The 27,846-nt window shown below is 42.2% G+C and overlaps 4 protein-coding genes across 8 annotated transcripts in view; 2 read left to right on the top strand and 2 right to left on the bottom strand.

The window, feature by feature from the left end:
• Positions 1–5,572: 5,572 nt before the first annotated feature.
• On the top strand, positions 5,573–15,109 carry LOC127596295 (carcinoembryonic antigen-related cell adhesion molecule 5). Of its 5 annotated transcripts, none has more exons than XM_052058599.1 (18): positions 5,573–5,795; positions 5,864–5,902; positions 6,768–6,870; positions 7,228–7,293; positions 7,475–7,540; positions 8,393–8,686; positions 8,764–9,036; positions 9,124–9,411; positions 10,238–10,501; positions 11,931–12,221; positions 12,324–12,599; positions 12,687–12,801; positions 13,111–13,268; positions 13,355–13,456; positions 13,699–13,764; positions 13,901–13,960; positions 14,041–14,097; positions 14,172–15,109. In XM_052058599.1, exons 2-18 carry the CDS (start codon positions 5,900–5,902, stop codon positions 14,237–14,239), a joined length of 2,550 nt encoding a protein of 849 aa, XP_051914559.1. In that variant the 5' UTR covers positions 5,573–5,795; positions 5,864–5,899; the 3' UTR covers positions 14,240–15,109. The 5 variants fall into 5 exon arrangements, with proteins under 5 accessions (XP_051914559.1, XP_051914558.1, XP_051914557.1 ...); XM_052058598.1 differs by having other exon boundaries at positions 5,574–5,795; positions 14,038–14,097; XM_052058597.1 differs by having other exon boundaries at positions 5,576–5,795; positions 13,696–13,764.
• On the bottom strand, positions 14,996–19,428 carry apobec2b (apolipoprotein B mRNA editing enzyme, catalytic polypeptide-like 2b). Its single transcript, XM_052058620.1, has 4 exons — positions 19,096–19,428; positions 16,475–16,655; positions 15,292–15,641; positions 14,996–15,202 (listed from the first exon to the last, which is right to left on the bottom strand). Exons 1-3 carry the CDS (start codon positions 19,365–19,367, stop codon positions 15,294–15,296), a joined length of 801 nt encoding a protein of 266 aa, XP_051914580.1. The 5' UTR covers positions 19,368–19,428; the 3' UTR covers positions 14,996–15,202; positions 15,292–15,293.
• Positions 19,429–20,070: 642 nt separating this feature from the next.
• mad2l2 (mitotic arrest deficient 2 like 2) overlaps positions 20,071–27,846 on the top strand; it is a 42,162-nt gene continuing 34,386 nt past the window's right edge. The window contains exon 1 of the mRNA XM_052058632.1: positions 20,071–20,080. The gene's annotated coding sequence lies outside the window, so the exon portion shown is untranslated. The remainder of the gene's footprint in view (positions 20,081–27,846) is intronic.
• Positions 21,325–27,810, bottom strand: si:dkey-109j17.5 (zinc finger BED domain-containing protein 4). The gene is made up of 5 exons (XM_052058607.1): positions 26,418–27,810; positions 24,441–24,653; positions 23,796–24,055; positions 23,150–23,705; positions 21,325–22,489 (listed from the first exon to the last, which is right to left on the bottom strand). Exons 1-5 carry the CDS (start codon positions 26,577–26,579, stop codon positions 21,650–21,652), a joined length of 2,031 nt encoding a protein of 676 aa, XP_051914567.1. The 5' UTR covers positions 26,580–27,810; the 3' UTR covers positions 21,325–21,649.

The following is a 27,846-nucleotide window of genomic DNA, read 5'->3' as shown; positions in this document are numbered from 1 at the left end:
ACATAAAACATATACAGTAATAATTTGACAGAAAATAAGGTAGATAAAAAAGTAAAAGAAAGAAATCAGTCTTCATTCAACACAGTTATTATGTTCAAGGGAGTAGGATGAAGTAAAAAAACTTATCTAGTCCTACCCCGTTATGTGTTTATATCTACTAAATCATTTTTATATCAATCAGAAAAGAAAAAGTAATAAGAAGTCTCCATTAAGGCTCATACTTTACCCTTAACCGTGATATTTTCACAACTTTTGGTTTGTATCGAGATTATATACATCCTCACCCTGGCACTCTTGTGTCAATTTTCTCTTGTATTCATAATGGATATTGCAATACCTTTCTCTATTTATCAACTTAGTTCTGATTTATCATTATATTTAATGTTTAGTATTTATCATTTTAACTCTGATTGGTGTAGGTTGTTTGTACTATTTTTTTGAATTTGTTTTTTAACTCAGCAAGCGATTTACTCATTTTTAGGTTCGTTTCGAGATTGTTCCACAGATTAACACCTTTGCTAGATACACTTCTTTGCTTGATGTTTGTTCTTGTTTTGAGTTTTTTGAATAAGTTGGTACCTCTTAATTCATAGTTGCTTTCTCGAATTTCAAAAAACTTCTGAATGTTTTGGCAGAGCAGGTTATTGTGTGCTTTGTACATTAATTGGGCGATTTTAAAGTCAACCAGGTCATAAAATTTCATCGTATTTAATTTAATAAATAGTGGATTTGTGGGTTCCGTATATTTTGATCTATTAATAATTTGAATTGCTTTTTTTTGTAGTTTGAGAATAGGGAGTGTGTTTGTTTTGCAGGCATTTCCCCATATTTCCACACAGTAGGTCATGTATGGTAATAATAATGAAGTGTATAATGTGTACAAGGATCTCTTATTTAGCACTTCCTTGGTTTTGCAGAGGATCCCTACGGTCTTGGCTATTTTTCTTTTTACGTTATCGATATGTGGTTTCCAACATAGTTTTGAGTCTATTACTAATCCGAGAAACTTGGTTTCATACGCTCTTTCTATTTCAATTGAGTTTACCATAATTTTAGCTTGGCGTTTGATTGGTCTTGTGCCAAAAACAATTGACTTCGATTTTTTCAGGTTAAGTGACAATTTATTTCTGTCGAACCAGTTTTTTAATTTGTTTAATTCGTTTTCTACGGTTGTCAGGAGCTGTTTCAGATTTATTCCAGAACAGTAGAAAGTTGTATCAATAGTTTTGAGTCTATTACTAATCCGAGAAACTTGGTTTCATACGCTCTTTCTATTTCAATTGAGTTTACCATAATTTTAGCTTGGCGTTTGATTGGTCTTGTGCCAAAAACAATTGACTTCGATTTTTTCAGGTTAAGTGACAATTTATTTCTGTCGAACCAGTTTTTTAATTTGTTTAATTCGTTTTCTACGGTTGTCAGGAGCTGTTTCAGATTTATTCCAGAACAGTAGAAAGTTGTATCATCAGCAAATAGGACACATTTAAATAGTTTTGAGACCTTGCAGATATCATTTATATATAAGATGAATAGTTTTGGACCAAGCACTGACCCCTGAGGTACTCCGTGAGTGATTTTCAGTTGATTCGTTTTTTTATTGTTGAGTTGCACGTACTGATATCTGTTTTCTAAATAACTTTTTATCCATTTATAAGCTACACCTCTAATGCCATATCGTTCTAGTTTTTTCAATAATATACTGTGATCTATTGTGTCAAAAGCTTTTTTTAGATCTAGGAAAACCCCAACAGTAAATTCTTTGTTGTCTATATTAGTGGCTATTGCTTCCACAAACTCCATAACTGCCATTGAGGTGGTCCGTTTTTCCCTGAAGCCATATTGATTCTCACTTAACAGCGCATGCTTTTGTATAAAACTATCAAGTCTGCGAGAAAATAGTTTTTCTAATATTTTTGAAAATTGTGGTAGTAGTGATATTGGTCTATAATTTGTAAACAGATGTTTTTCTCCACTTTTATAGATTGGAATAACTTTAGCAATTTTCATTTTTGATGGAAAGATACCAGCTTTGAATGACAGGTTGCATATGTGTGTGAAAGGTCGCACTACATATTCTATAATCTGCTTGATTATTGTCATATCAATATTAAAGCAATCAGTTGACTTTTTATTTTTAAAAGTTTTTATAATATTTGATACTTCTTCTTGTTTTACTGCAGTAAGGAACATCGTGGAGGAGTTTTTTTCTACGTATCTATCCACTTCAAACAGGTCTGTTGGATCAGGAATTTGTTTTGCTAGGTTACTGCCGATGTTGACAAAATACTCATTAAATTCAGTTGCTATTTCTGCAGTTTTTTCCAAAATAGTATTTTTGCCTTTGATAAAATACTCAGGATAATCCATTTTTTTAGGACTATTTCTGATTACTTGGTTAAGTATTTTCCATATTTCTTGTGTGTTACCTTTATTCTGCTCTAATAGTGCATGATAATGATCTCTTTTACTGGTTCTTATAATATTTACTAATTTATTTTTATAGGTCTTATATTTTTTTTCTGCTTCTTCAGTTCTGAATTTTAAAAACAATTTATATAAATTGTTTTTCTTTTTACATGCGTTTTCTATGCCTTTCGTTATCCATGGCTTACTTGGGTCTTTATACTTTTTGGAAACTTTAGTTAATGGAAAATGTTTATCATATAAGAAGATTATGGTAGACTGAAATACTTCAAACGCTGTATTTGGGTCTTCGTTTGAGTAGACCTCGGTCCAGTTTTGTTTTTCTAGGTCTTGCTTAAAGGCATCGATGGAACGTTGGGTTCTTAGTCTTATTTCTGTTATACAAGTTGTTGATTTAGCTTTTCTATCGAAATAATTATGAAAAACTGCAAAAACAGGCAGGTGGTCACTTATGTCATTAATGAGAAGTCCACTTTCCATTTTATGATCAATCTTATTTATAAATATGTTATCTATTAATGTGGCCGTGTCAACTGTTATTCTGCTAGGTTTCAGGATTACTGGGAAAAAGCTGTTGCTGTACATAGTATTTATGAAGTCAGTTGTTTTTTTGTGTCTATTTGGGTTTAATAAGTCAATGTTAAAGTCACCACATATTATTCGTGTTTTCTTATCGTTGTAGTAACTGAGCATATCTGTTAGTTTTTTATTGAATGTGTCAATACATGTTCCTGGTGTCCTATAGATGCAACTTATGATGATATTTGATGCCTTTTTATTGTGTATTTCAATGGTTAGACATTCCATTAGGTTTTCTATTGTGTTTGTCAATCTCTCGATTTTACTGCATTTAAGTGCTTTGTCTACATATATTGCAACCCCCCCTCCTTTTTTGTTTTCTCTATTAGTTGCAAACATTTCATAACCTTCTATTTCCATTTCAGTTGTTTTATCTTCATCAAGCCAAGTTTCTGATATGGCAATTATTTTAAATTTATTGAATTTAGTCAGGTATTCTTTAATTTTTGTGAAGTTTTTATAGAGACTTCTACTGTTTAAGTGTATTACCGAAAGTGCATTTTCCAATTTTATATTAGTGTTGAATTGTTCATCCAGGTAATAGTCAGAGTTTGTTACCCTTTGTTTGTTGTTGAAGAAGTTATTGTCTGGGTCCAAATTGTTCTCGGGATCGAATGGCTTATAGTCAATATCTTCAAAGGGTTGGAAGTTCATGTTTTTGGGATGTGAATTTCCCGCTCCCACACGGTCGTCGATGGCTCCCTCACGGCCGTCGTTGGTTCCCTCGCTGTCGTCGCTCGCTCTCTCACCGTCATCACTGGGTCCCTCGTGGTCACTGGCTCCCTCGCGGTCGTCGCCGACTCCCTCACGCTCGCCGGCTGGCTGCCTCCCGGCTCTCTCACGCGCGCTGGCTGGTTGTCTCCCGGCTGCCTCAGGCTCGCCGTCTCCCGGCTCCCTCGCGGTCACTGGCTCCCCTGCAGTCGTCGCTGGTTTCCTCTCGGTCGTCTCTCGCTCCCTTGCGGTCGTCGTTGGCTCTCTCACGGTGGTCGCAGGCTGGTTGTCTCCAGGCTTCCTCACGGTCGCTGGCTTCCCTGCAATCGTCGCTGGCTTCCTCGCGGTCATCACTGGCTCCCTCACGGTCGGTCGTCGCTGGCTGCCTCGCGGTCGGTCGGTCTTGAAGAAGTTATTGTCCGGGTCCAAGTTGTTCTCAGGGTCAAACGTCTTGTGGTCAGTAGGGTTGGAGGTCATCAAAGGGTTGGAAGGGTCATCAAAGGATTCGAAGTCCATGTTTTTTGGTATGTGAATTTCCTGCTTCAGTAGGGTCAGAGTTTTTATTGTCGGGTGGTGAAAAATTCTCAGTATGCTGCTTGATGGTGTTGAACTCGAGCCTGTTGTGTTGGAGTACTGGTGCGGGGGTGGACAATAAGTTTGTCATGTCTTAAGTAGGCAGTTTCCCCTCTGTCACGTGCAGCTTTTAATTTTGGGAGGAGCTCTTTTCTTTTTTGTCGTACGGCATCTGTAAAGTCTTCGTTAATGTAGATGTTGGAACCTTTTAAATATTTTGCATTTTGTAGGATCCTTGATCTGTCCTTGTATCTTAGAAATTTCACCACAACTGGCCTTGGTCGAGGTCTTCCAGGGTCTTGTCTTCCTGTGTGGTGAGCTCTCTCCACCTCAATTTGCCCCTGTATCAGCAGTTTCTCCTTAAGGATTTTTTGAACTTTTTCCTCTGTTTCAGTCCACGTTTCTCCCGGTTTTTCCTCAATTCCATCAATTACTAAGTTGTTTCTTCTTGACTGTCCTTCCAAGTAGTCCACCTTGTCCGTTAATACAAGCATGCCGTCACATACTTTGTAGAATTCCGTTTGCATGTCTTTGGAATGGCCAGTTTGACAGATTAGATTTTTTTTAATGTCGTCTACCTCTTTTTGGGTAAAGTTGATGCTGGTTTTTATTTCTTGGACTTCCCTGGTAAAAGTGTCAAGTCGTGAGTTTGTTGAGTCTATTATCATCTTGACAAATCCTTTGAAATTTTCCTGTTGTTGTTGCAAGAGCGCCGTAAAAAGTTCTTTTTGTTGCTGGAGTAATTCATTTACTTGAGTGAGGGTCAGGGAATCCTCTTCCTGCTTTGTGTCTTGCTTCTGTTTGGGTGGCATTTTGTCGGGTCTCGTTGCTAGCCGGTTGTATGCTAGTTTGTGACGTGTCCAGTAGGCTTGCTGCTGGGTGTTTCTAACGAGGCGAGTGGGTTTACCGGCTTCCTCACGCTCGCTGGCGTTTGGTTGGTTGGTCTCTGGTCGTGGGTTCCAGCTGCGTAGCGACTTTTCGCAGTTGGCTTCCGCGCTAACGTCCGCGGTTAGCTTCCGTGCTAACCAGCTAGCGTTTCGTCCAGCCCCCTCTTCACGTCGCCAATTTCTACACACGCACTGCCACCGTGTTTCGCTCTGTTCTTTACTTTCAAATGTGGGAAAGCTTCACACGAGAGAAATGTTGACTTTACTGTTGCTGTTGCTGCTCCTTCTTTCCGCTCGGCAATGCGTAGCCTTTGAATGTTTAGCCTCGATGAAATTAATATGGACCATATTCGTGAACCTGCCGCAGTCTTTGCGGTTTAATTGGTAGTTTTACCTAAGTGGCATTTTTTTGCTGAGAAGTCGAGGTCTGAACGTGCTTGACAAACTCATTTCCTGGAGAACAACATGAAAAAGCAGATGTGGCCAATGGAGGAAAGCTGCTGCTCACACGCCCGTTCAGTGGTTTTCCTTTATTGAGCTTCAGCACACAGCGACTGCATCACTTCACTGCATGTGCCACTCAATGGAAAATGGGTTCTATCGACGTCTTTGGTGTCATGTGTAAGTCTGAGCGTATTCATCTGCTAAGAGACGTGTTAAAGAGTGCTTACCTCCTTTTGTTTTAACAGATATTGCTGCTCTCTGTTCTGCTCTGGCTTACGAGGATGGTGAGAAACTTTACTGTTTGAAATACATGTATGAGACAAAACTGAGCTTGAAGGTGTCCATATGCATTCTCTCTTTTTTGTGTGTCTCAAGTATTCAGCTTTGTATTCTTCAGGATTTATGTTGTCTAATCTGAGGTCAAACAGAACCAAATGAAAACATGTTGAGGAAGTTACACAGATGAAACATGAAGTACTTTGTTCTCGTGCGAGTGACACTTCCTGAGACAATTTTGGATCAGGTTTTTGTGCTATATTTATTGTCTGGATTTCATATTATTTTACCATATTTCGAAATTGTCCCGCCACCTGTGATCCCCTTTTAACCTGTTATTATTCATTTTCGTGTATGTTTCAGAAGGGCTAAGGCTGAGACTGCAGCTTGTGCTCATATTACATTGACTTTTATTTGATGTTGCTCTTTAACTGGCTATGCATACCAGTGTTTATTGTCTGAACTGAAGTTTAAAATGTGAGAGACCCTACGCAAAATGGAACAAAATCAGCAAGTGTAGTTTGACTGCTCTTTTAGTGTGTGGTGTACTCATGACGATAAACGCAGCGCACGACATACAATGATATTTCCATTGACGATCTGGAGTGTCTTGCCCCAAGCAAATTGTCTGTTGTAGTTCCAAAACGGACTTGTGAGAAGCAACGTGGTGCCACAGGACAACCAGACTGATGCAAAATACAAAGCACAAGAAAGCGTTATTGATGAAGAGTTAGAAGAACGTAGGCTAACTCTAAGCTTATGTGCTAGCTGGGATTGCAAACTGCCATCCTTGTCATTGTCATTGTGGCTATTGACTTGTTAGAGGTGAAACGTCAGAACACGCAACACATGCAGGTGCTTCTGTATTTGCAGCAAAAGCGTGAGTATATGCTCACTTCCTGGTTCGCTCCTATTCCGTTTCGCTTCACTGTCACCGGGTCCCAGCCTCAGTTAAACGTACTCATTGACTCAGGAGGTGATTGGCTTTCCCCACTCACGTTAAAATTGTTTTAAGGTTTATCTTGAATATATGTAATATTTAAGAATGTCCGCCTGACCAGTCGTGGGCCCCATTTTGGGGAAAATTTGACAATAAAGTTGTATCCAATCCAATCCAAAATCCACCCTTAACACACCTGAATCGAAAGCATATTCTTCTAAGGCTTAAGATTGTCTGGCATTTGAAGTCCAAGTCAAAAAGACATTACTTTTCAAGCACATCATTCGATTGCAATGCAATCTGCTCCCTCCAAAATTACAACAACCATCTTTCTCTAGTCGCAATGTGTTTAAACTGAAAAATTAACTGTGCTTTCATCTCCCAACGACACAGTCACTTCCATGTTGATGGACATTGTGCCAACCAGTGCTCCGCCAAATGAAAACAAGACGATCTATGGTGAGGAAAGGAGCAACAACAAAAAGGGTTTCCCCTCCAAGGCGCACTACTTCACAAAATGATTAAGTGTCCTGATTGTTTCAATTTTGGTTTTCCATTTCTACTCCAAGAAGATATTCAAAATGTTTGCAGGAGAATTGCACAGAAATTTTGACTGATGTCATCTCTTCCCCTCCGGCAGTCACCTCCATGTTCAGAAACATTTTCCCAACGAGTGAAGCATCAACTGAGACGCAGACAGTCTATGGTGAGTACGATCTGGAAACATGGTTCAAGTGAGAATGTGCAGCGGTAAATACAATACAATACAATACAATACAATACATGCTGATTTATATAGCGCTGAATAAAAGGAACATAAAGAAAGTCCATCGCCGTGTAATCCCCCCTTCCATCATAACCGCGGTCCTGTTTCAGATCAAGACCGCAAAAAATGAAATCCGCATAAGAAAAATAATAAATACAGCCACGGCACGTTTCCAAAGCATTGTACGACACCCTTTTTTCAAGGTCTTTAAACACAGTTTTGAAATGATACAAAAACATTGAAACATGTATAATACAGTATATTGAGAGAGAGAGAGAGAGTAAGAGCAACAGATAACAGAAAAATATTCTCGAAACAAGGTACCAATCCAAATGTGTTTCCAGTAAACAAATTATGTTACTTCCGAACTAACACACTTATCATCCCGTAATGTACATGAGTAATCATGCACAAAGATGTACATTACAAAAAGGAATCTACTGCTGTCGCTTGCTGTAGGTGTAAAAAGCAGGATTGAAGAGACTGACATTCAATAATCGTCAAGCAAACTAGGGTGAAGTGGAAATACTGTACTTCCTGGTTTCAACTTCTCTTTAGTGATATTTACCAAGTGTCAAACTAAATAGTGTCCCTCCATCTAGTGGAATTACCACCAAGACCAATGGAAGGCTGAACAAAATAGTTATAAATTGTACAAAAACAAAAATAAAAATCCACAAAATAGCGGGACCGTATACCCGGAACCCGCGATGGGGTGGGGTGGGGTGGACAGTTTACTCTGTAATTTATTCAACTATCATGTCAACTGCATTTATTTACACATATTTCCAGAGCCTCCAGTCCCATCACTGCAACTGCAGTCCAACTGGTGGGACGTGTTCCCCTTTGAGAAAGCAGACTTTGTATGTAGTGTCAACAGCAGCTCTGACTGGAGCTTCATTTGGTACAGAAATGGCCAGCGCTTGCATGACGTAGACCAAAATGTCTCATCCAATCTGTCCAACCAAGCGGCACTCACGATCACCGCAGAATCTCAGGCGGAATCTGGAATGTACTCTTGTAAAGCTCATCACGAAGTGAAGGGCGAGTCCATCCTCAGTAACCGAATTGAACTGAAAGTTTATGGTAAGTTTCCTATCTCTCTCGTCCTCGTTATTAAAAATGATATCAATGTTAATTTGTGATCCCTTCTTACCGGTTAGCAAACAAGCCCAAACCAATGTTGGTGCTTAACCCCAAGTTGCAGAAAATGTTCCCTGGAGAATCTGTCACCTTCCAGTGCGTAATGGACGTTCCCTCTGGATGGCACTACATGTGGTACCACAATGACAAGCAAATCCCAGGATCTCTTGAAAACAGTTTCAGAATAATTTCTTTAACAGTGTCCGACAGTGGTCGTTACCACTGCAAAGCCAAGAGAGGACAAAATCCTTTCTACACAGAGCAGAGTGAAACATCAATGCTGGAGGTCTCTGGTAAGGACGACACACAACTTGATGGCTTGTTCGATACATGCCGTTCTCCTTTCTTCATTGTTCTGACTGCCACTCGTCTAACTTCAGAACCACCCACGCCAACCGTGAAGCTGCGGACTTCTTGGTCAGACGTCTTCCAAATGGAAAGCGTGGAGCTGACTTGTGATGTGGTCAGACCTAACTGGACAGTCACTTGGCACAGAAATGGAGTGGCGCTCCAAGAGGACCCGGCGCTGGTTCTGAGCTTCGGCGGAACTCTTCTTAACATCACCTGTGCTTCTCGAGCCCACGGGGGAAGATATGCCTGCAAAGCTCACCTCAAGTTCAGGGGAGTCAGCTCTGATTTCAGCAACACCACAAGTGTTACAGTCTACGGTAAATGATGTTTTTCTGCTTCTTTTCTACATAGTGTCTAAGTCGTATATTCCTGGAAGCTTCATTGTAAGTGTTTAGTTGTCTGTTGCCATGCCCCTCATTGGCCTATTTATATTTTTCAATACAAAGAGTGTTTTCCCTTCTGATTCTGTACAAATTGACAGATAGTACGGTAGTTTTTTTAGGGCTTATGCAATTCTGGGCAGCCCGGTGAAGACCGAGCGACTTGTTTCTTCTTGTCTTAATGTGAAGCACGCTTGTTGAAGTGGATACAACTTTCATGAAAAAGGTTTCACAACGATTTCCAGCAAATATTTTGTGGCCATACGATGTACATTAGAGCTTTCTTATTTTTTGTTCATTAACATGTATAAAACAAAAGAATTAACGCACTGAAGTCTTAGCAAACAGTTAAAGGATTGCCTCTTGTAACAAATGCTGTTCATTACAAAGGTTTGAAGTCTTCAAAATTGCCCTGACCTTTAATAACTGTTTGCATTTTTTTAATCTGATAAAAATGTTTCGTAGATGTATGTAGTGTTGATCAGTGTTTCCCAACCAAGGTACACGGATGGCAAAGGTGCATACCCAGGTTAAATATACCTCCTGCTATCTTGCGTAAGAGCATTTACCGGTAATTGTTTTCTGCTTATGACTAAACATCACTGACATACTGTAGTTAAATGACCAAAGATACTGTATACTATTTGTATACTATTTGTCATACAAAACTAATAATTTTCGGACCAATTCAGTGAAACTAGAGCTAGTTGGGAATACCTACCAATGACTAATATATTGGACCATCTATTGTGTTTGTTTTTAGAAAATATCCCGAAACCATCACTCAGCAAGTATCCTGTTGTGACCTTGATGTATGTTGGAGAAACCGTCACATTCACCTGCAAAGTTGATGTGGGGTCTGGTTGGGTTTACCACTGGTTCAAAGACGAAAAGAAGCTCGTGGCTACAGACAAAACCCTTCGAATCAAACTCAGCCCTCATGATGGGGGGATCTATTGGTGCAAGGCCACCAGGGGCCAAAGAACAGCGACGGACATCAGCGACAGGATGACTCAAGAGGTTCTCGGTGGGTTCAGTTCAATCATCCATCCTTCATATCCATCCATCCGTTTTCTTAATTTTGTGATACTACTCACTATTAATGTGAATGGTTTTCCATTCCTAACGAATGCTAAAGATACAGAAAAACTATCGGAATTATAGTCAGCTTGTTGGGTCCATACGCGGAGTTGCTGCTGGCTAGATTGCACCCTGCTCAGTAGCTTGCATGCTTCCTTTCTGCTGTCTCCCGCAGAGTATTTTGATATGAACGTAGCATGGCGCGTGTCAAAGTGCCGCTTTGCATTCGACCGTTTCATTGATGGTATTTTGTCATTGCAAATTAGACACACCATAGAATCTGTTCTCTCCACAAAGGCGAATCCTTCGGTTCATTAGTCCTAAAGTATACCATACTCGTCATCTTTGTTTCTTTTCGCCATCTAATTTGTCAAAGGATTAGCTTTGAACTACCGTAATGACCCAGTGGGCTGACTCAAAAGGGGGCGTTTACCTGTTTCCTCAGCCACGGCCAACGTAGGCCTGTATCATCCAATTAAAATTGCTCCTGTCGCCAACTGCAGCCCTGAACAGGACATAAGCAGTGAAAAATCAATGGATGGATTAAACAAGCGAGAATATCTCGTTTTATCTGCGAGCCAGATGCAATCATCAAATGAGCCACACCTGGCTCGCGAGCCATAGGTTCTTGACCCCTGATTTAGCATGTTCGGTCAACCTGTTTTTGGAATGTAGGAGGAAACCGGAGTAACCGGACTGCGCAAGCACGGGGAGAACATGCAAACTCTCCACACAGGGAGGCCGGAATCAAATCCTGCACATCAGCAGTGTGAGGAGGACTTGCTAACCAATCGTCCACCGTGCTTAGTTCGATCACATGAAAAAAAAAATTAATTGACTGGAAAAAAATATACCTATGTTTAAATCAGTTTGTAAGTTGAACAGCATTTAGTGTGCACCTTGCGTCCTTCTCAAGCTGTTTTTATTCTGTTGAAACAGGATGTGGTACTGTGCAGGGAGGGGACGGAAATGAATACATTTCGCGGTGAAAATTAAACTGGGGTGGATGGTGGTGACCTGTTTTGTTTTTCTACTTGGTCATTTTTTCTCTGCATTTTATATTTTCAGTTACCAACAGTCCATGAATATTGGGATTTAATTCATGGAGCGAATAGATATGGAGATAGATAGATAGATAGATAGATAGATAGATAGATAGATAGATAGATAGATAGATAGATAGATAGATGTGTGGATTTGAATCAGTATGCCGATCCCGTTGCTAGATTTGGACATAGACACGTCAACAAGGGTCAAGGTCTGCGCTCAACTGACTGACACATTGTTCTTTTTAGAGTAATCAATGCAGTGTTTGGATCAAAATAGCTGACTGAAAAGTTATTCAGTTATTTGTGTGTGTGTGTGTGTCTTATCAGAAATTCCTCTGCCATCTTTGACGAGAAAGAGTCAGTGGGCCGATGTGTTCCCCACCGAGAGTGTGACACTTAGCTGCACGATGGTCAACAGTTCTGGGTGGACGTATATGTGGCACCGAGACAATCGGGTGATCCCCAGTGATGACGCCGTGTCTTTTGGGCCGGATGGAGCAACCCTGTCCATCCACTCTGCTTCGACTTCTCACAAAGGACAGTACTGCTGCTGGGGGAAGCTCAAAGACAGGGCTGTAAGCAGCAACTGCACATCTGGAATGACCCTCATGGTTTATGGTGAGTCCTCTTTCTTGAACAACACATGCGGTTTGTAAGTCCAAGACGCACTGCATTTGGAAAAATGCAAACGACGGCATGTAATCACCATTTTCTGCTTAGACAACAAACCAATCGCCAAACTGGGGCAGGACCCGGAGGACGTGGTTATGCACTCTGGAGATTCCGTCTCGTATAGCTGTCACATCAACCAGTCCTCTGGATGGGAGTACGTGTGGTACCAAGATGACACTCGGCTCACAGTATCTGGAAACAATTACACAATACCTTCTGTGGACAAAACAAACACTGGATCATATAAATGTGAAGCAGTCAGAGGGAGAACTACTAGTATCTTCAAAACGGAACAAAGTCAAGCTTTAAGGCTCCAAGTTGAAGGTGTGTGTCTCCATCTCCCTTGTAATCATCACCTTCATTATGTGTTTCATCCAGAAACCTTCATATGCAATGTTTTCCCCCCTGCAGAACGGCCATCAGCAAATATAATGGTCTTAACCGGCTGGTCTGAGGTCTTCTCCACTGACAGTCTTGTGCTTATGTGTGAGGTGAAAGGTAGCGAGGAAATGTGGACCTTCAAATGGTAATAACAGATTAAGCCACTTACATTTGTGCTGTTCACAAGGACAATGCTAATATACACTTACACAATCGCATGACGCCCAAAATACAACAGCTTGATTAGAGATGATGAGAGAGCAATAAGCTTCAATCTCTTTATCCAGCTCATGACAGCTGGTGGGATCCGTTTTGGTTCTGCTCAAGGTTTCCTTAGATGGGACTTTTCCCCTTTCCACCTTGACTCTGTCACGTAGATGCAACACTTGGAGTGGATGTCATGAGGTTATGCAGACTGACCCAGTGTGTGTGAAATATGCCACGCATCAAACAGGTTTAAGGAAGGCCAGTGGATCATGAACTCATCATCTGACAAATACACGGTAACACCCCAGAATGACCCTGCGCAGAGCCAGTACATTTGCCAGGGTATTCACAGCGGGCGACCTTCTTACTCCCAACGCAGCGATGCTCTCGCAACGAAGAACTTATGTAAGTTTTGAATTCCGTGTGGCAGTCGGATTGATTAGACCAGCAAGTACTTCCTCACGTTCGTTTGTGGCTTTGATTACCTCTAGTGTTAAAGAGGCGGGTGCTTCTTTCCATCTCCGGCTGTATCCTCTTTGGTATCATTGCTGTTTTCTTCGGCTGCGTTGTTCTCAGAGTCACCAGAAGAAAAGGTGCGGTGGACATTTTAAGGAAGGGGTCTCACCCTTTTGGGGGCCAAGGACAACTACCAGGAATTCCCTCATAATCGTTTCACCTAATCGGCACTTTTTTAAATGATACAATATAATCATGTTTTTGTGGATTATTTTCTGACCCCCACAACCCCAAGTACCACAGTTTGATTTTGAGGACTATCAAATGTGAGCCTGTGAGGCAGCACAGTGACCAGATGTCTTTTTTAATTGTGCAGCAGACCACGATGAAGGGCCAGAGGAGGCCGAGCTCTTCCTCACCATGGCTCAACTCAAGGACCGTGATGGTATGGCGACACGGCCCACTCGCAGTTTCCTCATATTTGATGACTCATTTGGTTGCTATTTTAGAAACCGCAAGCGTGGCTTGTCTCGGTCTAGGCGTTGCCACTCGTGTTTTAAGTTCCTCTCTCTTACCCACAGACGCTCCTTGTCCACTGGTTGATTACATCACAGATGAGAAATTAAACGATCTAGCAAAAGGTACAGGCCAGGTGAATGAATGATTTTGCGTCACTAAGATCATTCCTCACTTACGTTTCTTTAAATTTTTCCTGCACAAGGAGCGGACGTTTGTAGTGAAGAAACGCCACTGCCCGTAACCTCTCCGGATGACCAAGGTAAGGTATTTGTGCTGTATCATAATCAATAATGAGGCTGTCCACATACTCTTTTTGTCTCTTGGTGTCTGTAGTTGTGACAACGGAGAGCTGTGAAAAACCTCCATCGGAGGAAGGTGCTCTGGTTTCCTTTCAACACTGATCTGCCGACGATGTCTGTGTTGAAGTATTTGAAGCCTGCATTCAACAGCCAAAGAAAAGTTGATGAAAATAACAACATACCGTATGAGACTGGCTGGCGGTGCAAATGAAAAGTCAAATCTCCACTGATGCACATTGCACATTTTATTGGTTGCTTCAAAGTGTAGGATTCTATTTTTTTTTAGCTCATTTACGTTTCGTTAAAATATTTTGGAACATTTACTTTGTCAGCGGGCGGCCCGCTAGTCCAGCGGTTAGCACGTCGGCTTCACAGTACAGAGGTACCGGATTCGATTGCAGCTCTGGCCTCCCTGTGTGGAGTTTGCATGTTCTCCCCGGGCCTGCGTGGGTTTTCTCCGCGTGCTCTGGTTTCCTCCCACATTCCAAAAACATGCGTGGCAGGCTGATCGAACACTCTAAATTGTCCCTAGGTGTGAGTGTGAGCGTGGGTGGTTGATCGTCTATGTGTGCCCTGCGATTGGCTGGCAACCGATTCAGGGTGTCCCCCGCCTACTGCCTGGAGACAGTTGGGATAGGCTCCAGCACCCCCCGCGACCCTAGTGAGGATCAAGCGGCTCGGAAGATGAATGAATGAATACTTTGTCAGCTGTCCACGCGACCCATGAGGAAAAGCGGAGTCATGGATGGATGGATACTTTGTCAGCTTCCTTACCCTCACTGCATGACAGAAGCCCATCGCTATTCATTTATGCCCGACTCATCCAGCAAACACCAGATTAGACAATTTTGATAAATCTTAAAGACAAGAGTTGTACCTTTAATGTAAATGTGACAGCAACATTTGTTCTCTGTCTGTCTGTTGTGGCCTGTTGGATAATATGTGACGAATAAAACGACAATTAAAAAAATACACTTGAAATAAAACTTTCTGTATTCCAATGAAATCATCCCGCAAAAAGTTTAAAATATTCCACTGGAGAAGAAATCATGTCCATGTGTGAACCTGCGAAAGGAAAAAACAACATGTTTTTCTTCTGTTGTTTTATTAGAAATCGGAAGACTTCAAACAATGCACATGATCTGCTGGCTTACATTTACTTGAGGATATCAGCCAGTTTCTCCATATAGTAGTCGTAGTTCTCCTTACAGTCTTCCCAGGGAGTGAAGCTCTGGTCCTCCTTCTCCACGTAAGTCTCCCAAACATGTTCGAAGTCAGAGGGCTTCATCATCCTCAGCTTGCAGCCAGCGTTGGCCAGGGCCTTGAGCCCCTCCACTATCGCTGGCTCCTCGCTCTCAAACAGACGAGAGCAGAAAACACACAGACGGAGCTTCTTGCGTTGCCGCAGGATGTTGGCCACCTTGGCTGCACAGGCCACGCAGGGACTCGATGTCACGTACCATGTGACGTCATATTCTTGGGAGGGGCTACTATCAGGCAGTACCTTGAAAGGTAAGAGGGGAGAAACGAGTTTGCACTTCGTGTACGTTTTTTACATTCAAACCAGTACGGTTCTGGATCAATTAGAAATGCACCGTCTCAATCAGGGGTCACCAACGTGGTGCCCGCGGGCACCAGGGAGTGAGTCGCCCGCGGGCCTCTTCCAAAAATAGCTCACGAGTGACTCCAGCAATATTGTAGAAGTGATCATTTGAAAACGTGAACACTGGCAGATATTTATAATAACATATTTATCTGTTTCATAATTATTGTGAGAAATCGCTCATGTGATCAGTGTCTTCTCATAAATGAATATCATTAATAATAACGGATGAAGGTAGTTCAAGGAAATTTATTTCAAAAGTGAATACTATCAAACTGGTAGCCCTCCGCATTAATCAGTAGCCAAGAAGGAGGTGACCCCTGATTTAAACCAATTTAGCTTTCCGAGATTCCTTTAACGGAACTCTGCTTTTTACACATATTCACTGTCACAGATGAGGAATTTCTTTTATTTATTTCTGATTCAGTGAAATGGGCTGAATACAGTAAATGAACGGAATAATATACCGTACCTCCTTTAATAAGTGTACACATAGGAAAAAAATAATACCGGTAATAATCATAAAACTTGCATCATCACAAATGGGTTCAAATGTCTGCTCCAGGAAGCTTTGAGGGCAACTCAGGCACCAGTTTATTATACCAGTGTGGGTGACCTTCGAAAGACAATGCACTGGTGTAACTTTGGAAACCGGCGCAGAATCACAACCGAAGCTGCCATTATGGAAAAGGGATAACAGCAGTGTGAACAGCTGAGGGGGGGAAGCACATTACTTGCTGAAAGAAAGCCTCTTCAGCGTGAGCTGTGGCATGTTCATCCTCCAGATAACCTTTCAAAGGCTCAGTGCTGCCTCCTGGCGTGTCCACTCTGTAGCACAACAGGGTCTTGTTCCTGCCGGACGAGTACTCCACATTCCTGAACTGAAACTTGAAGTAGAATGGGCTCATCTGCTCTCTGGTAGGAAGTTAAGAAAAAAAGATATATATATATCCATCCATCCATCCATTTTCTGAACCGCTTAATCCTCATTAGGGTCGCGGGGGGTGCTGGAGCCTATCCCAGCCGTCTTCGGGCAGTAGGCGGGGGACACCCTGGATCAGTTGCCAGCCAATCGCAGGGCACACAGAGACGAACAACCATCCACGCTCACATTCACAACTAGGGACAATTTAGAGCAGGGGTCTCCAACGTGGTGCCCGCGAGCACCAGGTAGCCCGTGAGGACCACACCAGTAGCCCGCCACTGCTAGGATTGTGATTTGCTCGTAGAAATTATGATTTAAAAATGCAAACATGGGCAGTATTATAGATTCTATAGCTACCTATTTAGCTATCTAACTAGCTAGCTACAGTATACATCTAGCTAGCTAATGTTCTAATATTATTAAATGTAATTTGTACAAATGTTAATTTAGACGTGTATCAATTTAGTAGCCCTTCACACAATCAGGACACATGAAGTAGCTCTCACTCTCAAAAAGTTTGGTGACCCCTGATTTAGAGCCTCCAATCAGCCTACCATGCATGTTTTTGGAATGTGGGAGGAAACCGGAGCACCCGGAGAAAACCCACGCAGGCCCGGGGAGAACATGCAAACTCCACACAGGGAGGCCGGAGCTGGAATCATATATAATTTATATATATATATATATATATATATATATATATATATATATATATATATATATATATATATATATATATATATATATATATATATATATATATATATATATATATATTCACATTTTTGACGAGTATCAGTATGTGTAGATTCCACAGAAATACATATTTAGATTTTTTTTCTAATAGGAAAAAATATACATTAGCTATATATATATATATATATATATATATATATATATATATATATATATATATATATATATATATATTCACATTTCTGACGAGTATCAGTATGTGTAGATTCCACAGAAATACATATTTAGATTTTTTTTCTAATAGGAAAAAATATACATTAGCTATATATATATATATATATTCACATTTCTGACGAGTATCAGTATGTGTAGATTCCACAGAAATACATATTTAGATTTTTTTCTAATAGGAAAAAATATACATTAGCTATCTATATATATATATATATATATATATATATATATACATATATACATACACACACACACACACACACACACACACACACAAAGAGGGTGAGATTATTTATTTTGGTCAATAACGTTTAAAAAAGGAGGTGGCAAGAGTAGGCACACACCCTACTCATAAGAACTCCAAATAGAGATACTCTACTTGTGTGAGGGTGCGTGTTTGTATTGAATGGACACCACTTTATATTCAATCGCCATTTTGCTAACATGGTAAAAATAAACGTTTCTGGACAAAAACATAATCCCTTTGTTTTCTGAATTTCCACAGTGCTCATACTGAGAGTTCTAGCCAGCTCGTGTTGGCTCTGGGTTTATGCTGTCAAAACAATTGTTCCCAAATGCTCTGCTAACGTGGTAAACAGAGAAAGAGAAAATGAGTAAATTAGCTAATGGTAATTGAGTAAAGATTATGCAGAGTTTTTAAATGCATGAAGCTTGTGATTTTTTTAGGATGGTACTTACAAGACAACATTTTTACGAGTTGGCATTGGCTCAACTTTTATGTGATCATCTTCCTTCCAAATTCCTACAACTTTGCTCATAGTTTGAACCGAGTAACACTGAATATTAAATTAGCTATGATCAAGTGAAAAATAAATAAACAAATACACCTACTTTCATATGTTTCTTGGGATTGTCTTGAGAATTTTGAATGCCAGAAGATGATGTTTATTTATTCTTTTAGGATGTCACAAAATGCAACGCTTGTGACAACATCAAACAGTTCTCTTGATAAAACATGGATGGGGAATATGTTTTCCAAATATGTTGACATTGTTGTTAATGCCCTGGTTCACATTCCTCCATATCGCTGCTGTATCTCTCTGTTGTTTTAATCTTGCGAGATATCAAGATCTCTGTCAAACAAGAGCTAATTCGCAGTGAGCTTCACCTCTCTAGTTACTCTTTTAAATTGTGTCATCATCAGTGAAGGTTGAAAGAATATACAAGCCTATTTTGACAAAATAAGGAGTACAAAGTGCAGATTTCTAAAGTGGAGATGTCATGAGTAAAAGCAAAAACTAAGTGGAAAAAAGATACTCGAGAATAGTTCAGAAATCACAATAATCTACCAAAGAATTGTTCTTCGGTACTTCTCACCACCACTTCCCATCTTTCAGGAATCCAGTGAATACGTCAACAAGATCTTTTTCCACAAGCCCATCTCTGCTAAAGTATATCATGAGGCAAATGAAGCACTGTCCACAAATACTGCAGACAGAAAAAGAGCAAATGCAACAGATACGCGAGCATCTTACCCACCCTGTAACGATCTCAAAAGGTGGCAGTTCAATGGGCTCAAACTCGCCGGTACCATCATTTTTCTTCACTGGCACGGCTGCTGCCCCGGTAGCCTCCCCGTTCCTCTTGTCCTCGTCCATTACACCCGGCTCAGAGGTCGTCTCTGGCTTTTTGGCAACTTTTTCAAGTTTTTTGCCGCATTTGGTCTTTTCTTTCTCCTTCTCATCATTGGTTTTGTTTTCTGCCTTCTTCTCCTTTCGCTTGACACTGACCCGGCTGGTTCTGTCGGCCATGATTTTGTAGGAAGGGGCAAGTGAGAGTGTTGGATAAAGAGGGGGCGAAGAGCGGGTGCAAGTGGAGTGATAACCCGAGTGGATGAACAAAAATAGAAGCTATTGTGAACCAAGTCATATCATGTGAATGTCTGGCTAGGGCAGGCTTTGTGAACCCACTCCCCCCTCTGGGTCCCCATCCAGGCTCTGGATGCTAAAACGGCAAGAGATAACTAGACAGCATATTGAATGACAAAGCTCGGACTGGCCTTTAGACACATTTGCTGATTTTTTCGACATTTTGGACAACTGTATGCTTCCAACTTTGTGTTTCAAGGAGGCAACTTAATGTGTTGCAGTTTGGCTGCTATCCTGTCCACTAGGTGGTTAAAGCTTGAAGCCAAAGTTGGATGAGATTCAAAACCGACGGTCCTGACGAACTGCACCAAACACCGTTGGGAAGAACTAGAACAGATATTCTGAGCTAGGCCCTCTCTTCTGGATGAATGGACAAATATTACAGCAGGCACACTGTAGAAAGTATTTTATCATTGCTCACCTCCATATGTCCTCCCCTTTTAAGCTCCTGCAAATGTTAGAACCAGGTGTCCCTACACTTTTAGCTGACTTGGCGTACTTGGATTCATAGCAGTTCAATTCAGCGACTAAGTGTGACATCCCTGAAACAAAAGATGCCCCTACCTCTTGTAACTCTCAGCGGTCAGCAACAGGCAGTTTATTAATAACATTAACTGGTCTGTTTATCCATAATGTATACAGGGTTACCATGGCTCTCTCAGTACAGAACCATAACTTTTCTTTTTGGCAACTCTGCTGTCCTGCAGTACTAAGCAAAAGCAATAAGCTGCTTAAGCCCCCAGCCACCTAGATACAGGAGTGCAGACAAACATGATGCCTCTCTGTCTTATAAATAGCAAAGGGAGCATTCAGGGTGGCCCAGACTGCATGTGCCTGTGTCGTGTCCATTCAATCCATGAAATCACGCTCCCATCAATATGGTCCGTTGCGTGGGGGAGGGGAAGAATTGGTTTTGTAACTGCCCCTGTACATGTCTCTCTGCACTGCAGATGAAATCACTTGGCATGAGGCGGAGTGAGCAGGGGCGTTCAATTACAATTTCCTCCCGTCCTGCAGCCTCTCTCTCAGCCAAGTAATTCATTTGAGAGGCAATTACCAATAGGAGCCGGCTGGTCTAACGCAAATGGATGAGCTGTCACAGTGGTGTGTGGAAAAAGGAAAGGGGGTTGGGGTGAGAGAGAGAGCGAGCGAGCAAGAGAGAATTGTCAAGCTGCGTAAACAATTCACAACACACCAAAGGGATGGGCAAAAGAATAACGAACGATATTAGGACCTACATTTGGAACTTGAGTGACGTCATACTGGAGGGAAGGGATTTGAATAAAATATAAATATGTTCTGCATAGAACCCCAAACAGCCATCTGTACCTTACACCCAAGGCCCAACAAAACAATACATTTTAGACCCAACTTCACCTTACACCCGAGAATCTGACACCTCATGTACAAGAACTTATGCCGACGCGAGCGCCAGTGCCACCTTAAAACCCTTCAAGCAATGACACCTCTTAGACATTCAAACACTGGCGTCAAGCTCCGGTCCTGGAGGGCCGTTATCCTGCACCTTTTCCTCTATGATCAGGATCATTATCAGGCTCCCCAAGAGCTTGCTGATGCGTTGATCATTTGAATCAGATGTTTTGCAGCAGGGAGAGATGGAAAACATGCAGAAAGCAGCCCTCGCGGACCGGAGTTTAACACCTGTGCCATAGTACCGAAGACACTTCCAACCAAAGACCTCAAAACACTGCACAACCCTTCAAAGATGCACAATCCCTGCATTTGCCTGCATTTTGTCCCAATTTAGTCAGAACTGGAAATCAGTCAGAAGCTTTGTGTCTAATAATATGATGCCTGCACATTATTCATTAACTTACAATAACAAGTCAAGGTCATTTATTAAGTGCTTGTGATGAGGCATACACAGAGATGAAAAATATTGGTGTTAGTGGTTGATGCATCGTCAGTTCGGCATTAAAAAAAAATCTAAAACATGAACTTTTTGTGTTCATGTATATCAGCAACTAGAAGTCTTATACAAAACAGTTTTAATGGAACCAGTGGGTTAAATGTCTCGGGGGAACGGTTGGATAAAGATCGTATGGATATGTGGAGACAAGGTCAGGCAAAGTCAAATAACAAGTAGTTCCCTTTATTCCTTAGCATGTGGTGTGATATTTTGTATAAGGCTGCAAACAATGAGACTAAGTCCACAATAATCTGTAATTGGCTTTGAGGTAGATAAGTGTCTCCAGGTTCTTTGGTAAGAGTCGTCCTCTCTCGGGCCGCAGACAGCGTTGGGCCTTGCTGAAGATGCTTTCTACCACGGTGCTGCAAGCAGGTATGGTCAATGCCCTCTTGGCCACCTGGGCGAGAAGCGGGAAGTCAATAGCTTTACGTCGCCAGTAATGGCAAGCCTCTTCATCCGTGGGTTCTTCTCTCAAGTAGATGGCTAGCTCCTGCTCCAGGCTCTTGGCCTGTGTCACGGGTCTCTGTTTGATGAAAGAGAACAGTTTGCAGGGCCGAGCCAGCGGCGACACGGGCGACGGCGCCGGGGCTGGAGACGTGTAGGAATGAGGAAGTTGTTCTGTGTTGGAGTCTGCCGAGTATTTGGATAATTCTTTGACAAGAACTTGTCTGTGCCATTCCGGGTCACTGCTCCAAGTGAGTTTGAATTGGGGGTCGAGGGTGGTGGCGGTGATATAGAGGGGGTCTTCCAGGATCGGGGCGAGACGACGCTCTGCGGCTTGGCTGAGGCTGGCCATGAGAGAAGGACAATTGGGGGTTGACGTCTCAGAAAGATGCTTGCGTAAGCCCAGCACGCAGGGGAGTGCCAGGCTAATGGACACATGTCTGTCTGTCTGTGTGTCAGTCTGGGTTTCTGCCTGTCGTTCCCCACACACCATGTCCCAGGCTTCCATGAAGGGCTCCAAAGTGTCGGTGAGCTCCCTCAGCAGCGCCGTCTCTGTAACACCGAGGACCATTTCCCCAGGACCACTCATCTCCTCCAAGACCTCCACAGACTCCAACAGTCGACGAAGCACCTGCATCCCAACACAGACACACCATAAGACGACAACTTCCCGATACGGCATTTGAGTCCATCTACCTCAAGATCCCCTGTACGATTTAACCGCTTATGAATAATAGAACGAAACATTGTAAGAGCAGAACGTGTTCATTTGATCTTTTGTCTTTCTCGGCTAGCTTGCGTTAATATAGTTCATCATCAGTAGAATTAATCCCTCAATTGTGCTGCAAGAGGACATTGCATGTAGACTAATACAAGTGTCTGGTATCGAAGGCATGAGTTCCAGAAATCGAGGAACAATTTGGGTTTTGTGTCTGAAAGTGTTTAGGAAGTGAACTCCACTCCCTCGAGCTGGGGTCACCAACATGGTGCCGACGACTGCACGAGTGGCCTGCGTACCTGTTCTAAAAAATAGCTCATCTGTGACATTGTGATTTCCTTGTTGTAGAAGCGATCGTCTGACAATGTAAATGTGGCATGTGATATTGGCAAGTCTGCTTTTGAGTCTGGGTGAGTGTGTTGGCGCATCAGTGTCTGTGGCGCTCCGTAGTCTTTTCATAATCGCATTTCAAATGAATGCGTGAGTTCCAGATAGGAAATTGAACAATTACCATTAAGAGTTAAAAAGTTAAGAAGGGGTTACTCTAACAGCAATTAGTGAGCTCAGGTATACCTTAAGTTGGGCAGCCCAGTCTCGAATCAGTAGCGAAGCATTTCCCAGGGCCCCGATCTCCAAGCCAGGTCCATCAAACACCTGACTCAATTTCTCTGGTGGAACCACTGTTGTAATGTAGCTGTAGAAGCGGCCAGCTTTGGCCAGCACAGAAGAGAGCTGCGTGCAAGAACGTAACGCCTCTCTGACACAATGGCTAAGAAGGCGGGAGAAGCAGTCCACACGACGAACGCCAAGATCCCGCTCCCACGAGTCCTCCCAAGGCTCCTCTCCCGCGTGTCCATTGCTAATGCCTCCCGCGGCAACGTTCCACCTTTCTGCGTCGTCTTCCTCATCCTCCTCTTGGCAGAAACCGGGTAGACAGCATGGCTTCACAGTAGTCGTGGCCAGAAGCGGGTCAGACACAACACGGAAGGCTCTTCCGGTCACGCCGTGAGAGTGACACACTTCTTCAAAATCTGAAAGAATCCGATTCCCACTGAGGGGCAGGCACGCCAAGAGAGCTGAGCTCATCTGCCACTCCAATGACAGAAAGTGGCAGGTGACACCAAGGTAACTAAAGAATGAGAGGTCAGCCCATAAGCCTAGAAAACCAATGATCACTGTGCTAGTATGCCACTATTGTTTGTTTGTTCGCAGTCCTTACCCTAACGTGGCTGCGGATGAGGCCCTCCAGACATCCAGGCTGAGGCTCAGGGCATGTGCTGAAGCCAGGGCCTGACGGATAGTCACCTGGGCCTGGTAAGTGTAGGCTGGGAGGAGCTGGTTCTGGATGTAGTACTGGGGATCCGGTGTGTAGCGTGGCTCCAGGAGCTGAAGCAGTACTCTGAAGCCACAGTTTTCCACCATGGAGACTGGCTGCAGATCGCGTACGATCATCTTTGCGATCGCCTCGCTTATCAAGACCTGTGGTGATAATCATGATCAAAAGGGCAGTTCTTTCTGAGTCTTCCGTTGGGTCCTGGGCTCTGCTATCTCAGGGTCCGACATTAACCCTATTTGGGCGGTGTCCTGTCTGTTTTCCAGCTCTCCCAGGAGCAACACACCTAATTTTTGAATAATCAGGATTGTTCTAAGGCTGCTTCAGAGCTGGCTGATGAGCTGATCATCTGAGTCACGGATGTTGCAGCCGGGAGAGATGGAAAACAGGCAGGACAGCAGCCCTACAGGCCCGCAGGTGGACATGCCTGGTCTGGCATCTTGTGCATACGCACAACTACATGTTTGAGCTACAAAAATATTCAGGCTGCTGACTCCATATGTGATGACATGCAAAGATCGGCTCTCTCACCTGACGTGGATCGTGCTTGTCAAACTTGCTCACTCCTCCTCCCTCGCGGACTCCAATCCCTCCAGCACCTGCTCCCACTCCCACGCCCACAGGGAGAGTGAAGCGGGCATTCCCTCCATTGGTCGTCAAAGTGTGCATGGGTGCAGAGGGGTACCCTTCTCTCTTCATGTCCTTTCTTTTGACAAAGTCATCGTACATAGCCTGGTGCTTGCGCTGAATGGGAGCCACAACAGTTTTACCGTATTAACGCCACTACCACACATGCGCCATTCCAGAATCAGAGGACAATTTTTAAGTGTCAACATTTTTGTTTCAGAAGATGTTGTTGTTGTTTTTCTGAATCAAGAAATACAGGTAATAAGCCGCCATGCAATCAGATTCCTCTAGGGCGGGGGTGTCAAACTCATTTTTGTCGCGGGCCACTTTGGAATTATGTCTTCCCTCGGAAGGCCGTTACGAATAAATGTTTAATCCTCACATCGTATTATTACTTGTACACAAAAAAACAATGTCACAGTTATTTGTTACATATGACAATTTAAGATTTCGGTCCAGATTTAAGCAAGGGTCAAAGAAGTTGACACATGATTTGCTTTCGCGGGCCACATAAAATGATGTGGCAGGCCGGATCTGGCCCCCGGGCCTTGACTTTGACACCTGTGCTCTAGAGTAACATATAATATTTTATGAAACCTTTTAATTTGTCTTTAATTTATTTTGATGTGTTTTACACGAACCTGTTGTAGATATGAGTGAGAGAGTTTTTAGAGATACGAGTTGTCCATGGGCAGATTTTTTTAGTTAGTTTGTGTGTAAGCACAAATTAGAGATGTGTTGTATGGTGACAGATGACTTAACTCATAGGTGCTGATGATCAGATCATCAGCAAGCTCTGTGCAAGCCTGATATTGAACCTGTTCATTTGAATCAGGTGTGTTGCAACAGGGAGACTTGGAAAACATGCAGGACAGCGGCCCTCCAGGACCTGAGTTTGACACCTGTGATTTAACTCATTTCACAACAATCAGTCGTTTGGCAGGTAGAATTAATAAATATTCTGTTTGTCACCACTCACAGCTAAAGTTTACTATCAAACTCAGCGTGAAATAAAGAGAATTGCATGTTGTGCATCTTCTAAAACAACTACATACAAGCCTCCACGAGCTTAATGCTACCACACAATGGGATACTCCATTGGCACATGGGCTAACAATTAGCATCTATGTAGCAGTGCTGTTACCTTTAAGAGCAAAACATACTAGAACACAAACAGTGATGAAAAAGGTGAAAAGAGAGAGTTAGGTTCAGCAACAGTTGGAATTATTTTGAAAATGGCATAGCTATAAACTACAGCATCTGGTAAAATTGGAATTGCGCAAGCTTTGATAGGTCAAACTTAAAAACAAAAAGTGAATATGTACCAAAAACCTGATGAGCGAGGAAAAAATCCCCAGTAAAGACGTTTTTTTTTAAAATTAGCATCAAAAATACTTTTAGGGACACATAAACCCAAGTCTGATTAAAATTTACTGCGGACTAGTGTTATTAGCATGTTTATAAGTTCACAAACACTGATTCTGTTTATGAAAAAGATTGTTGACCTTTGTCTAACATGTTGAGATTTTGGAGGGTTTCAGGAGATTCTCAGATTTCAAACTGAGACCTGACACTAATAAAATCTTGGGAAATGGTATGGCAAAAATGTTGATCATGTTCATCAATGTTTTCCAAAATCCAAGTTAATGTCTGCAAATGCCTAGTTTTTGCTTAAAATGCAATTTATTTCTTATGCGTCTATGGACAGGAGCAGTTGAATGCGAGAGGATTTGAAAAGTTGGCTGAAAACAATTCGCCGTCCCCACTTGCAAAATGACAGCTACGCCCCTGGGGAGGTGGGGAGAAAATGCCCTCCAACTCTGGAATGACCCACATACAACATGGCTATTATTCATTCTCACAGCGTTTGGGGGGAATTACCTTAAGATGCGTGACGAAGTTGGACGTGACGCTGCGCTTCGCTTGGATTCTCGTGCCACACGCCTTGCAGTTGGATTCGATTTTGCCATTCTCGCCCTCGAACACAATATTAAAGTAATCCAAAATAGACACCTTCGAAATGGACGCCATGGGCGCAAACATTAGCTCTCGCCTGCACCCGATCAGAAATCACGAGCAAGGACAATGATGATGATGATGGTGATGTTGATGATGGTGATGGTGATGATGATGATGATGATGAGGGCGACGTAGCGGTCCTTCCTCGCTGACTTTCATGGGCACTGGTCTTCGTGTTTACTTCTACGACCACCGGTCAGGCAATTAAAAAAATGATAAGGGAGACGAAGAAGAAAAGAAGAGGAAGGTGCACAAAAGGGCACAAATTGCGGTGATGGGTGGCTTACACGAGCGGAAAGTAAACACAGGCGACTGCGGATGTCAGCAGGAAAACAACAGTTGAGGATACATCCGCCGTTCGGACGCAGGAGTCCAGACGACACTACAGTGATTTTGCGCGTGTGCGCGTGAGCCCGGACCAGGAAGTGCACGTAAGAGCCAGAGTTTCATTTCCGGATGCTGCTTGGATGGCACGGACCAACATAGCAATTATTATATGCGTCCGTGTTGAATGTGCGCTCTGTTGTGCTCATTCTGAAAGTCACCTATCATTCGTATTATATAAACCATAACATATTATAGCCATTCTATCAATTTTCATACCAATTACTAACAGTTAAAAAATACAGGGCGATCGAAGTACATTCCTAAAGTATATTACTGGAGTCCGTAAAATTACGCTATGAACACAGCGCAAAAATCTAGGAAAGCAAATAAAACTGTACTTCAATAATGAAAATTTTAAAATGTATCGCGCATAACATATTATGTAAAGATTATACTTTAATGTTTTAAAAACAAACAGCCCTGAATCATTAATCATAAATGCAAACGCATTGTACAAGTATAAAAGAAAAAAAAAAAGACCTAGGAAGTGATTCTTTTGTGTACCAAGAGATGAAACCCAAGTACTGCTAGTGGCATACCGCACTTGGAGAATCACTGCGATTTGAATACATTGAAATGAATAATGAGAGTATCGGAAATGTCATAATGCTTATACTGTAGAAATAATAGTATTAGTACTATAAATATTATACAATTTTAAAACGCCGTAGTACATTTGGTATACAAACATGGGGGCTTGAGGACAGGCACAATTTAAAGTTCAAAATTGGGTTCAGGTTTGAATGTCGATGTTTAACCTAGAGTTAAGGTTACACAGAGTTTTTAACTAGGGCGAGGGTTTCAATGTCAGGTTTTAAACTGGGGTTGTGCCATCAAATGAGGGTTTTAATTTAGCTTGAGAGACTTTATAGGAAAACCGGCCTCACTGCTCACAAGGACATCT

Source organism: Hippocampus zosterae, chromosome 2, assembly GCF_025434085.1.
Source record: "Hippocampus zosterae strain Florida chromosome 2, ASM2543408v3, whole genome shotgun sequence".
Classification (NCBI taxonomy): domain Eukaryota; kingdom Metazoa; phylum Chordata; class Actinopteri; order Syngnathiformes; family Syngnathidae; genus Hippocampus; species Hippocampus zosterae.
The sequence above is the reverse complement of the archived record's forward strand: the minus strand, read 5'-3'. Positions and strand labels throughout refer to the sequence as shown.